At 31.7% G+C, this 13,522-nt stretch overlaps 2 protein-coding genes across 4 annotated transcripts in view; both read right to left on the bottom strand.

Annotated features, from left to right (window-relative positions):
* The window catches only part of foi (fear-of-intimacy), a 30,070-nt gene extending 19,614 nt beyond the window's left edge, over window positions 1-10,456 (bottom strand). The window contains exons 1-2 of one of the 2 annotated variants that reach the window (XM_066397448.1): window positions 10,343-10,456; window positions 1,646-1,815 (exon numbers count right to left, since the gene is read on the bottom strand). In XM_066397448.1, the coding sequence (XP_066253545.1) occupies window positions 1,646-1,809 (164 nt within the window). In that variant the 5' untranslated portion in view covers window positions 1,810-1,815; window positions 10,343-10,456. Of the gene's footprint in view, window positions 1-1,645; window positions 1,816-2,150; window positions 2,257-10,342 lie in introns of those variants that run through there. The other variant, XM_066397449.1, reaches the window with a different exon arrangement.
* Window positions 3,421-13,522, bottom strand: LOC136413755 (uncharacterized). 2 transcript variants are annotated; one of them, XM_066397458.1, is made up of 4 exons: window positions 13,289-13,522; window positions 13,015-13,184; window positions 12,483-12,749; window positions 3,421-3,434 (listed from the first exon to the last, which is right to left on the bottom strand). In XM_066397458.1, exons 1-3 carry the CDS (start codon window positions 13,409-13,411, stop codon window positions 12,527-12,529), a joined length of 516 nt encoding a protein of 171 aa, XP_066253555.1. In that variant the 5' UTR covers window positions 13,412-13,522; the 3' UTR covers window positions 3,421-3,434; window positions 12,483-12,526. The 2 variants fall into 2 exon arrangements, with proteins under 2 accessions (XP_066253555.1, XP_066253554.1); XM_066397457.1 differs by lacking the exon at window positions 3,421-3,434 and having other exon boundaries at window positions 11,568-12,749.

Here is a 13,522-nt window from a genome sequence, read left to right as displayed (position 1 = left end):
TTATTGGACCATTACGTCCTATCCATTTTTCAGGAAACATTTCATTTACAACATCTCGTGCCAGATGAGCGAAATGGGCTGAATCCGTCATGTTGACACTACAAAACAACTTTTTGGTCAAGAGTAATGTTTTCCGACAAGACCGGTAGATCATTTGACAGAAAACTACGATATTTCTTTTCATTTAAATTGCTTTTCATAAAAAATGGTCCTATTATTTTGTTGCCGATAATGTCGCACGAAACATTAATTGATCAAGGTGTTTGATGTTCTACTCGTCTTAACCAGTGAGAATTTTCAAGGAACCAATGGTGCATGTTGTGACGATTTACCTTATCATAGTTTGTGAAAGTGGATTCGTGGAAAAAACCACAGTGAAGAAAAAGTTTTTATTTAAATGAATTTTTTTTCCTCGCCCAAGTACAAAATTGCACCCGCTTTTCAATATAATTGCCATGTAACTCTTGGTGGAGGGAAACATGATACGGTTGCAATTTATTCAATTTTAAAATGCAATGCACTTGGTCAACGAAATGCCTGAATCTCTTGACAACTGACGGAAACTTACATGGGGATCAACAGCCACAGCTGCTAAAATAACTATGGTTGTTTTCATAGGTGGCAGATCTGGTGTTTTTTTTAGTTGTTTCCACTTTCAAGAAATTTCTTGATTATCGATAAAACGATGTTCAACGACTACATACCCTTTCTTTAGAGAATTTTTACACATAAATCCGATAGCTTCGTCTTAAAGGTTCCTTTGAAATTTATAAATAAATTCGATACCTCCAAAAAAATTACGAGTATATTCTAGTGAAAATATGAATTTTTTGTTAGATTGACAAATGTTTAAAAATAATTTTTACTATGATTTGGGGTTAGTTTTTAGAATCTGTGAATGTTTATTTTCCATTAATAAATTTTTTTCATCATTTAAATCTTGTGTTATTTTTAATATGATACTTCAATTCATGTTGATATCTGAAAAATGAAAAGTTTTAGAAAAAACTTTTTCAGCAAAAAAGATTTCATGTTTTAAGCTCTATGCAAATGTACTTAAAAAAATGGATGTTCTCTTTAAAAAAGCAAAGTTGACCTTGAAATATCCTTTAAATGACCTTAATTAAAAATTTGCTTATGTGCATTGGACGTCCCTTTTCATAACAAGCAATGTTTGTTTAAATTTTTTTTTAATTTTAAATTTGGTTTGGGATATAATCACTTGTGTCATTTTAAATAAGCCATCCTGTATACATAATATAAAATTGCAAGTTAACAAACAATTTTTTCCTTCGACCTTTACAAAAAAATTCCATTAAAGTAACATCGACTTTTATAAACAAAAAAAAACAAAACAGGGACAATAACCCTGACAGTTTCGGACAAACACTGCTTCACTAACCACTGAACAAACGCTATGACGAAATTATGTTAATCGATTACATCCGATATGATTTAATTTAATGTGTAATTAATTGCTGAATTAATTCCTGTAACGATGCATAGACATAATAAAGCATAATACTTCAATAGAACACGTCAGCTGGCAGGGAGGGTATGAATTAAATGAAGTAGGGATACCCACTTAATTAATGGTAGAATTACAGTTGAATGGAACTAATGAACATATACATTTTTGACTCACCTGAATGACAACTCGTGATTTTCTTCAATAATCGGAATGTTTGGATCCTTATAGCCATCATGTCGATGTTGCTCGAAATGTCCTATTGCGGCGTGAGAAGCACAGGGCGAATGTGTAGCGCAAATAAAACAGAATATGCACACTGAGAGGATGTGGTTCGACATTTCAGTCTGAAAGAGAAAAAATAATTACGGTAATAATTGGCATGCAGATGTGATTAAAATTATTTGGCTGGTATAAGTTTCTCTACATTCGCGACTAAATATTTCAATTTTCATTTAGGTTGAGAAAATTAAATATTTTCGAATACCAAAAAGATGCTGATTAATGCTATGGCTCTCACTACTTCGCGATAAGATTATTCTTGTATTATGGAAACAAAATGATAGTCAGATAAAATTAGTAAATAAAAATTATTATTATTACGTGTATGAGAAAATATATGGCACCTATTACCCAAAACACTAACGAGGAATTAAATTTCTATGAACTACATCATACGCACTTTTATTCCAACCTAAGAATAGACAGATGAACATGGAGACATCGCAAAGTGTAACTAAACTTATAAGCCAGATGAGATTTTTACAATGCGTAATTGAAAGTGATTAAAAAAGGTCAAAAAGTACAGGTGGGGAATTTAAATAACCGAATGGTAATAATCAACCTACGCAATGTCTAATCTGTGTTCACTGGATTTGGTCACTTTCAGAGAATGAGATGCAGAAATAAGGGAATTAATGAAAATTCGCGTATTTTTATAAAGTCTGGTGGAGAATCTACAAGTAAAAAAAACAAAGAATCACAGTTTCGAATAAATCACCTACCGAAAATATCCCTTAACAAGGTTAATAAATTCAATAAACCACTAATGAATCGTGTAATGCATGTTTAAAAAAAAATCGGCAACTATCGAGTGGCGTTACCTTAGGCAGGTAAGTGGGTCATGACATCAATTGAATATGTTGAATAAGGTTTTGGTTCATTAAAAATATTTTATTTTTCTCTTTGGGCGCTTGAAGCTGACAATCGGTCACTGCATAAGTTGCAATAAATGTAAATTATGGTCACGCTTTCCTCTTAATAATATCATAACTTATCTGTTTTTGTATAATCTCTCTTAAAAATAGATTTCTCTTGATTCAATATATAGCAATGACAAAGAACTTAATAATGCATTTTATGGTAGAAAAAGCTATATAGATTCATAAACTTCCAATTACGTACAAATTTCGTGAAAATCGCAGGATTAAGCAATAAACTGATTATAACCTGAAAACTGCTTTGTTACTAATGTTATAAAAATTCTAGCATTATATATTATATAAACGTAGCTCCGGTAATAAATTGTAGCCAAAAAATGAAACAGGTACCTAAATATCGAAATATGCGAGGATATTTTCAATCCCATATTCTTTTCGATAGAAGGTACTTGAAACGATGAAGAACTTACATCTAAATTGTTGTCACTTTAAACAAATTATTGCACATTTCAGTTGTGGTAAAAATTAGAAAATATTGAAAACATCCGTAAAAAAAAATTATAGGGCCGGATCTCACGGAATTCATCACGGGCCAAGCACATACAGTACAGACGGACTCGGCTCGAGCGTACTACCCGACCGAATTCGTCAAAAAGGCACATGCTTTATGATGTTGATGATCTTTAAAATTTATAATCTCAATCTAGAATATTCCTCCTTTGAACGAAACTAGTTTCGAACTAAGGTTGATTATATTTTGGTTGGTGCAAATACAGTTTGATTTTTTTTTTCGTATAACTTTAAAACTAAACTGGGTGTCTATCTATATCTTAGTATGGATGTTGAGGAATTTTTAAACCGATAGTTTACAAATCGACGGATAGGTTGTGGAAATAATTGTCCTGAATTCTGGTTACCACGATCACAATATTTAAATAAATGTAACTTTTTCTCTTGGGGATTTCAAACGAATTTGTATATTCGACGTCCGTTGCCGCATCAATAACAAATGCAACATTATAAATAAAAAAATATATATTTAAATAATGAACAGATAGGTCAAGCTTCGACGAAGAGCGTACTTACATGCAAGAAGAAATGGGAGCCATTTTGAATAGCTTCTTTAGTGTTAACTTTTTACTATTATTAAATTAGTTTTATATTGGTATGTATTATTTTCAATGTTTTGTCATAAAACTCTTACCTAACAATTTTTGAAACACACTTAAATACTTTTATTTTTGTTCGATTTAATTGGTGTCTCAAATCCCTAACACAATATCATAGTTTGTTCAGAAAGAAAAGAAAAATTCACAAGAATTAAAAAAAGCGAAAATTTTAATTTGCTATAAAACTGGGAAACTTCAATTGTTAATAAAATTTGAGTTAAAAAAGTCTTAAAATTTCAAGAGTGGCCCTCCCTTACTTTAGCTGCCAATTACTTCAAATTTCTATCAAATAAAAAGGTTAATAAAACAAATATATTTTCAAAATTTGGTTGTTTCATGTTAAGACATTGCTAAAAATATATAGTTTTTTCAAATATCGGTAACACATTTTCTGAATCTAATATCTCACCAGCTGTAGGCAAGAAAAAGTTTCATATCAATATAGATTTATTTAGAAGATCTCTACACGCACCTGCTCTATATCTATTGCGTTACGAATCACTCTACATATTCATGTGACGTGAATATATGACATTCACGGTAATATATGTAACCATAGCACAGGGTTTCGGCCGTCACTTATACATCACCGTCAAGTCAGTTGAGTACATCACCTCTGACGAAAAGTGACAAAAAGCTACTTCCTTACTTTTCATATCGCACGCTACGTGGATAAGTAACTTGTTGATAGCCAGGGAAATTATGGTCTTAATGAACCTGCGAACTCATTAATAATTTAGCTCTAACAGAGTTACAAATTATTTTTATCCTGCCAAGCACTTCTCGTACAAATACGACCCTGAACAATCTGGATTTTTCCATAAATATTTTGTTGACAAATTGCTATTTTGAGAAAAAGTTATTTGCCGTTCTTAACACCTAAAAGTGAACCAATTGCATATTGATGTAGAGATAACAAGAAGCGAAAATAACAACGCAATAGAAAACAGAGTACGGACCAAACATGCACTTATGAAATTGAACGCATAGTATATCTTGCGGAATTAGTATCTGTTTGTGACGTAAACACCATGTGCTATTAGTGCTATTATTAACTTCTATCACTTACGATGACTATTACATTTTTTCCTATGACTACACCCAATAATTATAGCAAAGAGAAATATGATTATCGCATAACTTCGATTTAAGTTTCTATACTCTGATATATTTGGACTTGGACCAAAATGTAATACACAACTTTCAGTCTCATTGGTACGGTTATTTAAAACATCGCAACCGTCGATAAAAGAAAATGAAATCGGTTTGTTTTCAAACAATAATATAATTTTAGGAACCGTGTTTGAAATCGCCAGTTTTTTAATAGTATTTAATAGATTATTAATATCAGATTTATGCAAAACTTTTATTATCAATAAATACATGCAGATTATCACATCTGTAAGCCAAAATTGCCAAGCATTCCTCTGAAGTCTAAATTCAATACCAAGTTCATTAGCAATGGTCTATCATTGCATCGAATAATGTTTGTTTAGAAAACTTGAACTCAGTATTCGAGGTATTGCACCAGTTAAAAATGAAAATCTTACATTAGTCATATTTAAAATGAAAAGGTGATGAAGCAAGTTCCAGTAAAATTTCTAGACACGAATATTCAAAATCTCAATTACAGATGGATGGCGATACAGCTCCATAATTCTCTTAAGAATCTTCCGACAGGTTGTCGCTGATCATCACTTATTACTATTTTTTAAACTTTAGCAAAATAGTTCTAGTTGATGAGTTGATGAGATTGGTTATCCTCTGCATAAAAACTCTGTCTATGCACTCATTTCTGGTCGTAGGTGTACCAAAATAGTCTGAGAATTGAGTGACACAATTCGACTTGAATCGGGTCAGTTTTTGCGAAGTAAAAACTGCAGAGCTGTAACTTAGTGGGCTTTAAAATTTTTTATTAGTGCAACTGCACCGAACGAAAAATATTTAGATCTCAATTTACAGCATGCATCATCTATTATTTTTGGCGTTTCCAAGATTTTATAACGCTTTTTTTAACAGAATTGGAAAATCGTGCTTTTAGGACTCAATTCTTAAAATAACTTGAATGACCGGTGGGTATATGTAGCTAAATCAAATGACGTCAAAAATACCGAAACTTCTTTCTATTTTAGAGTTCAAAAACTGTCAAAGTAAAATTACTTGATACATCCTGATTATTTATGTACATCATTCGGATACGGATTTTCTGCACTTTAAAAATTATGGAAAAAATTGTATAAGTATAAATGTAATGGGTAAATAGTTATTTAACTAAGGATTTTAAAATATATGTGGGCTTTTTTCCTTACTTTTTTGTATTATTGAATATCAAATGTTACACATGTATATGATTTCAATAATAACTAAGATACCCTATAAAACCATTCAATTTGAGACACCCTTACAGGGTTTCTGTATGCCCTTTACCAAGTATCTGCAGTGTTTATTATCTCAGATATTAAAAAATGGTAAATATGTGGGTAAACAGAGAAGTTTCAGGATTTTGTCTCAATTGTCCAAAATCTATTGCATAAATAATATATATATACAAATCTTAATTTCGCAAGAAACAGGCTATCAACCAATTGGTCTTTCTGCCTGTATAAATAATAATATTTACTAAATGTAATAAATGACAGAAAAAACAAATTTTTAAAAAATTAAATATGTCACACTGTAGATATAGAATCCCTTTAAGATTGATGAAGAAAATCCCTTTAAATTGTATCAAGTTTTATTCCACAAAACTGCGATTTTATCAAAAATGATAAAGTTTTTTGATTAATTTTGAAGAAAAATAAAAGTTTTAGAATTAAATTTGCTATTAAATGGTATTTTTTGTTTCTTACTTACTTTACAGATAAAAAAATCTCAATTCTTTTAGACCTTACCTAACCCCTATTTCAACCCTTAATGAGCAATTATCGACTTCATATTTCTATCAATTAAAATGTTGATAAGAATAAGATGTTTCCATTTGTTCCAAATTTGGTTGCGTTGTGATGACGCATTACCGATATATGATGTTTTTTAGAAATTTACGACCCAACTTCGGAGGTCAATATTTCCTCAACTATTAACCGTAGGGAAAAAATTTAACAAATCATCAAATTTTGAAGTCCCTTACACGCACCTGCTCTGTGTGGTTTCGTTATGATTCATCCTGTATATTAATGTGAAAGCCATTTTGGTCCAACTTAATGGTTTAGAAAATATACTCCTACAAAGGACAACTAATCTATCTTTGCAATTCAGCACAACAATATATCTAGAAATAGTTGAAAATTGAAATAGTATTTGCTACAAGAAATAAACATAGAATTTCAAGACGAATTGAGAGATTTTTTTTTAATACTCAGAATTTGATTTCTAATTTCTCTTTCTAGCGATCCTTTTTGAAACGGAAAAAACATTTTAATGAATTTCCCATGATTATGAAATGACTTGCTATTTCTATCAATTTTTTTTGAGTAACATTTTCTGAGATATACAGCCAGCCACCTCTCTTAAGTTACTTAATTGTGGTTAAAGCTTGGCACAGCTCTCCCGTGTATTTTAAATTAGAAGAAAACAATCTAAACATGAACCATATCCACACCCAATTGTTGTTTCTTAATTTGGCTCTCAAGTTACAGTAATAATTTGGCGTCGAATTTGGCCTAATATGTAAACTCAATCTATTCACAACTTACCCAATTAGCACATCCCTAATAAGGACACTTGTTGCTAAGCATAAACTAGATACTATAAGTAGTTCATACTTAAATACATTGACATCAAAATAAAGCTGGTGGAATGGTCAGGTAGATAACATGCAGAAAGATCAATTAATCTTAATCTTAACATAAGGAACATATGCAATACACTTAACAAATAATAACATGTATTAACTTTACTTTTGGATGTGCGAGATTTTCTTTATCTATACCTATTTTACACTTGTTTAATTAATAATGATAGAAACATTCTCACTAGTATTTTACTAGGTATATACTACATAATTTATATATTTACCTAGCGCTCGACTTTTCAAACTTCTGGTATCTTTGGCGATAGGATAATTTCCATCGAGACATCAAAATCAAAACAGAATATTGATTAATTTCGCAATTATTTTACTGACAAAGTTATTAATGTTAGTTCCTGGTAAGTTTACCAACAGGATAAGTTCCCTGAAAGTGGAGTGGGGGGGGGGGAGTAAAGTGGGGAAAAGTGGAGTAAATTACGAATATTTTGCTCTGATTTTGTCGTTTCTACGAAAATGATTTTTTTGGAAAAGTTACAAGGAGTTTGAAAAACTGGCCCTACAAATCTTACTAGAACCAGACTGCTTAACTTCACTAATAATTTATATGTTAGCCTATTATAGTCACATATCATTTTTGTTTACATACAAGATTAACGATGTATTTTGACATAAAACAGTGAAAGTTACAACAATATACTGCTATACAGACACAACAAATGTTACACAATTGTACCCTTAAGCTCAGTTCTGCAAACCCCAATCCTCACATATAAAGTAGACTTAAAGTTTATTTTCTCCTTAGACGACCATGAAGAATAGTGTGAAAGATATTACCGAAAGGTTTTAATATTACATTTGAGCATGGATGCTACAAAGCTTTAAAATTAATAATTTTTTTGCCACTAATTAAATACAGTGCTTACCCAGACAGAGAAAATGACTATTAGGATAGTTAAAAACGTTTCTATTTAAAAGTAAAGTTTTTGGAGTTTAGCCCTGCTTGGCCAAAGGGTAATTTCCACCAAAATTTAATTTTTGAAAAATAAAGCACATAAATAACTTAATTTTCTGTGAAGTTCCTGTTATGTGATAAATATGACAAAAAGGTATTAAGAAATGTTTAGGATGAATGTTTAGGTGTCTATATCAATTTTCAAAGTGCTTGGCTGATTTTGATTTCTCATGTTTTCTTTAATGTGAAAGACATTTTTTTTAGCAATTTTCTTTAATGAATATTAAATTATTTTTCTTTATATGAAAGTTTGATTAGATTGCCTGGAATTTGCTTTTAAACAATTTTTCCTAATAAATTTTGTCCCCTTTGTCGTCCAAAAAAAGCATTTTTTTGCATTTTCAGGATTAGACAGATGGGGTTTTTAACCAAACAACACTTAACAACTGTAAAAGGACTTTAAAACAAGAATTTTTACTTTTTACAAGAGTCATTTCACCAATCTAGACACTGTATTTGTTCTTATTTCAAAACGAAAGCTGAATTTCATACTGCAACAGCTAATTATTATACATTTACAACATCCGTAGGAAAGAAAGTTGTAAAAAGCATATAGATACTAGGTTTTTCTGCGTCTACAACTCTGGCAAGATGGTTAATGTCTTCTCCCTTTATATGTTCCTTAATATTCTTGTCACAGAGCTAAAAGAACATTATTTCCTGGAAATTATCAGTTTACTTTGAAAAGTACAAAATATTCACACCCCTAAAATCTTTGAGGGGTTTTATATGATAATACCAGGCATATAGTCTTGACAGTCCTGTTAAAATATTTGAAGTTGTGCACTTTAGTTGCATTATCACTTATTTTGGGCATACTTTTTATCAAACTTCTTAACTAGCAAAGATATCACAGATAATTTCTGAAAATATTGTGCTGCCCTCAGGACTGACATTAAGTAACCAAGTAAAGAAGTGTTACATATATAATCAATTATATATTGATGTACTGCAAATGTGTTGGGAAGTTTTCACAATGTAGTGAACTTTATCCTAACATTCTAAATTCAGCTTAGCAAATAATCTGTGCAGCCTCAAACCATGTGATTAGAATGGTGGATGGATATTTGAATTCCAAGGACTCCTTAGAAGAAAATAATATCTAAACCTATATTAAAACAGATGAGGGTCAGGTGTCGAGTTTAGGAGCAGCAAGCTGAAGCCATGATTTAACAAGGACTACTAGCTCTGTTCCAACAGGGAAGGATACCAATTCTGGGTTGTCAGACACAATCAGACATATATACAAAAAGTTCTTACCAATATATCGCATATGTTTCTGACAGTTTTGGATGGTACAAAAATGGTTCTCCTCTATGTTGGGACAGACTTCAAAATTATAAATCTGATATTAATTAGAATAGGGCATCTAGGTAAGTAACTATCATTACTATTTCTCTTCATCCTACAGCCCTATCTCTTGCTACTTGGTATCTGTATTTATATTTGTGATAATTGTGGCAAATGACATGGACACATTCGTTTTTTTTTCCATTTTTGTAGTTATTTTGGTCATACCCACTGCAAGGCAATTTCAAAACGTTCCAGAAATATCGTCAGAGAAAATTTCGAAATTCGAATCCCAGATTCCTGATGCATTCTTGGTTGAGATTTCTGACCTGATAACAAAACTAACTGAATAGCTACTGACTATTGTATTAGAAGAATGTGAATGAAAAGACCCAAATGCGTACGACATAAGTTAATTGATAAAGGTAGGTATGAATAAAGTCAATTACTACTTAGTGTACTATTAAAAGTAAAAATAGTAAAATTAAAAACTACCTGATTGATCCTCTGGTCTTAATTCAATTTTCAATACACCGATCGCCGACCGAACCGAACTCCACCAACCAAAAATAAAACACAAAAATGTTTCACTTAACGTGCTCGTCGCAGGACAGTTGGTTTAATTCTGTCTCAGTCTCATTCGTCAGCTAAGTGGAATAGACAAAGATAACTATTGCATCACCTTTCTTTTTCTGGACAAAACGTCATATAGGCGATTAGTAACAAGGTTGAACTGTATCGATTCTCAAGATATCGATACACTTTCGAATCTCCCAAAATCGTGTAAGTGTAAAACAGTTAGGTAGATAAATTTAAAAAAACAGGAATTTTTAATTGCGAATTCCGTGTTGATATGAGGTTGGTTCGAAAAGCGAAAGAACTAATTGTCGACATTCCAAAACATGCTTACCGTACGAAACTGTACAGCCAAGATCGTGGCGAAAAACTTGCTCGGTGCTATTAAACAATGATCGGCTCTTCCAATAAACTTAAAAAGTAAATACTTTTTAACAGGGCAGACATGTTAGGACCCAGTCAAGTGGGCGCTACGCTCTAGTATAAAGTGCCACCTAATTCGAGAACTAGATAGAAATGCAGTCATTAAAAGGTGTGAGTTACTAGCATTTTGCATTACTTCTGGGTATTACCTGCAAAAAACGGGATTTCTGGATGCAGGAAACAGTGGGGCCTAGTAGGGTCCGGGAAAAATATAAATCTCGCTAAAACTAGGGGTCATTACACAAAACTTCAAGGAATACTCCTCTTTGCAACCTTAGATCATAATGAAAATAAATGCATTGTGCACGCACTACCTATCAATGCCTGAAGCGGTAGGAGTAGGCAGTAAACAAAAAAAAACATTTGTACGGCACTGCTAGAGAAGGAAATAATTAAAAGACAAAATTTTATTGAAGTTCAATCTTAATAGCTGCTTTTCTACACCCGTCAAATGACAAAAGTTTTGCGTATGAAAACAGGATCCAAAGCCACGCTTTTATTTATCCTTACCAGTTCTTTACGTTGCTCGTGGCAGCTCTGTGCGAAGCAAAAATATGACAATATGGAGAGTGCCTATAAATTCATCTACCTACTGTTTGTTATTCTGACCTGATGTATCAACAGTTCTAGAAAATAATGTATTATTAGACGAGCATATAATGAAAGCTATCATCTCCGATGGAGAATTTTACTGAAGAATTGATAGTCATTACATGCGAGTACCTAGCCTACAGCTCGGACGTAAACCCTCTTCTTACTTGTAACATGCTTCTTACTAATTTTCAATGCATGTATTCAATTAAATATCCAAAAATGTGAATTATTGTTAGAAGTTTGTTGTAAAGTATGAACAATAGCACTTTTGACATATTCTCTAAAAGACCATTAGGGATAAATTTTAATTTAAGAATATCCAAAAATGAAGCCTTAAATATTTATAATTTTTAATTATTGTTATCGTTATTAATAGAGCAAGCCTTAAATGAGGTTAAAAAATCTTATTCAACTAAAAACGCCTGTATAAAGCTATAGTGAATACTTTTATTTACATATGTATTTTATTTTGCATATTTTACGTAAGATAAAGGTACTTAGAAAATATGATAATTCAAGTACCGCATATTACATGTATTTTATTAGATATTTTTACTTGCTTCAAATCGTGTTCCATTGCAAAATATAAATATTTATGCAATAGATAATGCTTTTTATAATTACAAACACTTTGCAACTATTAGCCCGTGGCTGTTTACCTGGGCGCACTTTGCTTTATTTAATATTTTTCTTACAAAGATGTGGTAAAGCGACTTTACCGTATGAATTTTCGAATTGAAGGTCACGTGTTAGAGCACGTATGCGGTCAAAAATTTTGTAGCACTCAAATTGAATGTCAAAACTTTTTGTAAATATTTGACATTGACATACGTGTGTCAAAGCTTTTTACCGCCCGTGTCGTATAAAGATTTTACCGCAAGCTAATATTTAATTGAACTGGCAGAATGCAGCAAAGTTAATAATAATAATAAATTGTAGAAACAATATTGTTCCAAACTAGTGCGAAAGTATCTTTACCGGAGTGGAAAGTAAAGCGTCATTTTCTAAAATTGTTAGATTAATAATTATGCTACTGATACACAAAAACTATCTACAAAAATATTACAAATTTTAACATATTCCACTTCAAAAGTTTTCCTTATATCTAAAGACCAAGTAAGCCTCGGCTCCGAATACCATCGAGGTAAAAAATGCCATTGCAGTTGATACAGCCAAGAATTTTGAAACATTAGGTAATAAAGGGATATAATAGAATTCATCGTTTATATCTCTTTTTCTATCAAGAGCTAACAAAATCCCAGAGACGAAAAACAGGAACGATGCCATTGAAGAAAATATGAATACTGTCCTTTAAAGAAGAAAATTTCATAAATTAATAAGACATTATTAAGAATGATGGTTAATTAATCGAGCGTAATTCGCAGTTGCGCTCAACAACGTGCGCTCAAGTAAAATGGCCTCTAGTTTTCCTCGAAAATGGACTCGCGTGTCTAGGATTAATTGAGGAATGCATCATTTGTCCAAATGAAAAATACCGGAATCCCGATGCTTATCTCTTTATTTTTTCACTTGAGGTAAACTTTCAATGAGCGCACGTTTTCACTCTTACCTACCTGTAAGGCATTTTATCTCCAATTACCTTCGTTATGAGAAATAGAAAACTTGCGAGGAAGTACCCAAAAAATGTCGGGAAAATCAAAGCAAAATGACTTAAGTGAATCCGAGCCAATTCAGCTCTTTTTGTTGGTTCTATAATGAATCCTATGCATAATGCGCAACATATCTGTAAAAAAAAGTGAAAATTGGTTTCTTACAAACACAATCTACGCATACTTAAAATTGAGAAACGCACTAAATATTCGATAGAAATTTTTTTTTCTTCCTTACCAATTCCAATATTTTGGCACACAACTGCCACTTTTTCCTAAATTGCGATGTTACGCTGAGTTTCTTATCTGACGTTCCATCTTGCAAATCTTTTTCCGATGTTATACTTGTCCGTAGAGTCATAGCGAGCCTTAAGTTGCTTAAGTAAAATCGTTACATCAAGCGATTTTTTTATAGATATATTTCACCTTAAAAAAAAATTAAGGCAACACCTGCTCAAAAATAAACTTACTG

Source organism: Euwallacea similis, chromosome 15 (assembly GCF_039881205.1).
Source record: "Euwallacea similis isolate ESF13 chromosome 15, ESF131.1, whole genome shotgun sequence".
NCBI lineage: Eukaryota > Metazoa > Arthropoda > Insecta > Coleoptera > Curculionidae > Euwallacea > Euwallacea similis.
Note: the sequence above shows the minus strand (reverse complement) of the source record. Positions and strands in the feature narration are given on the sequence as shown.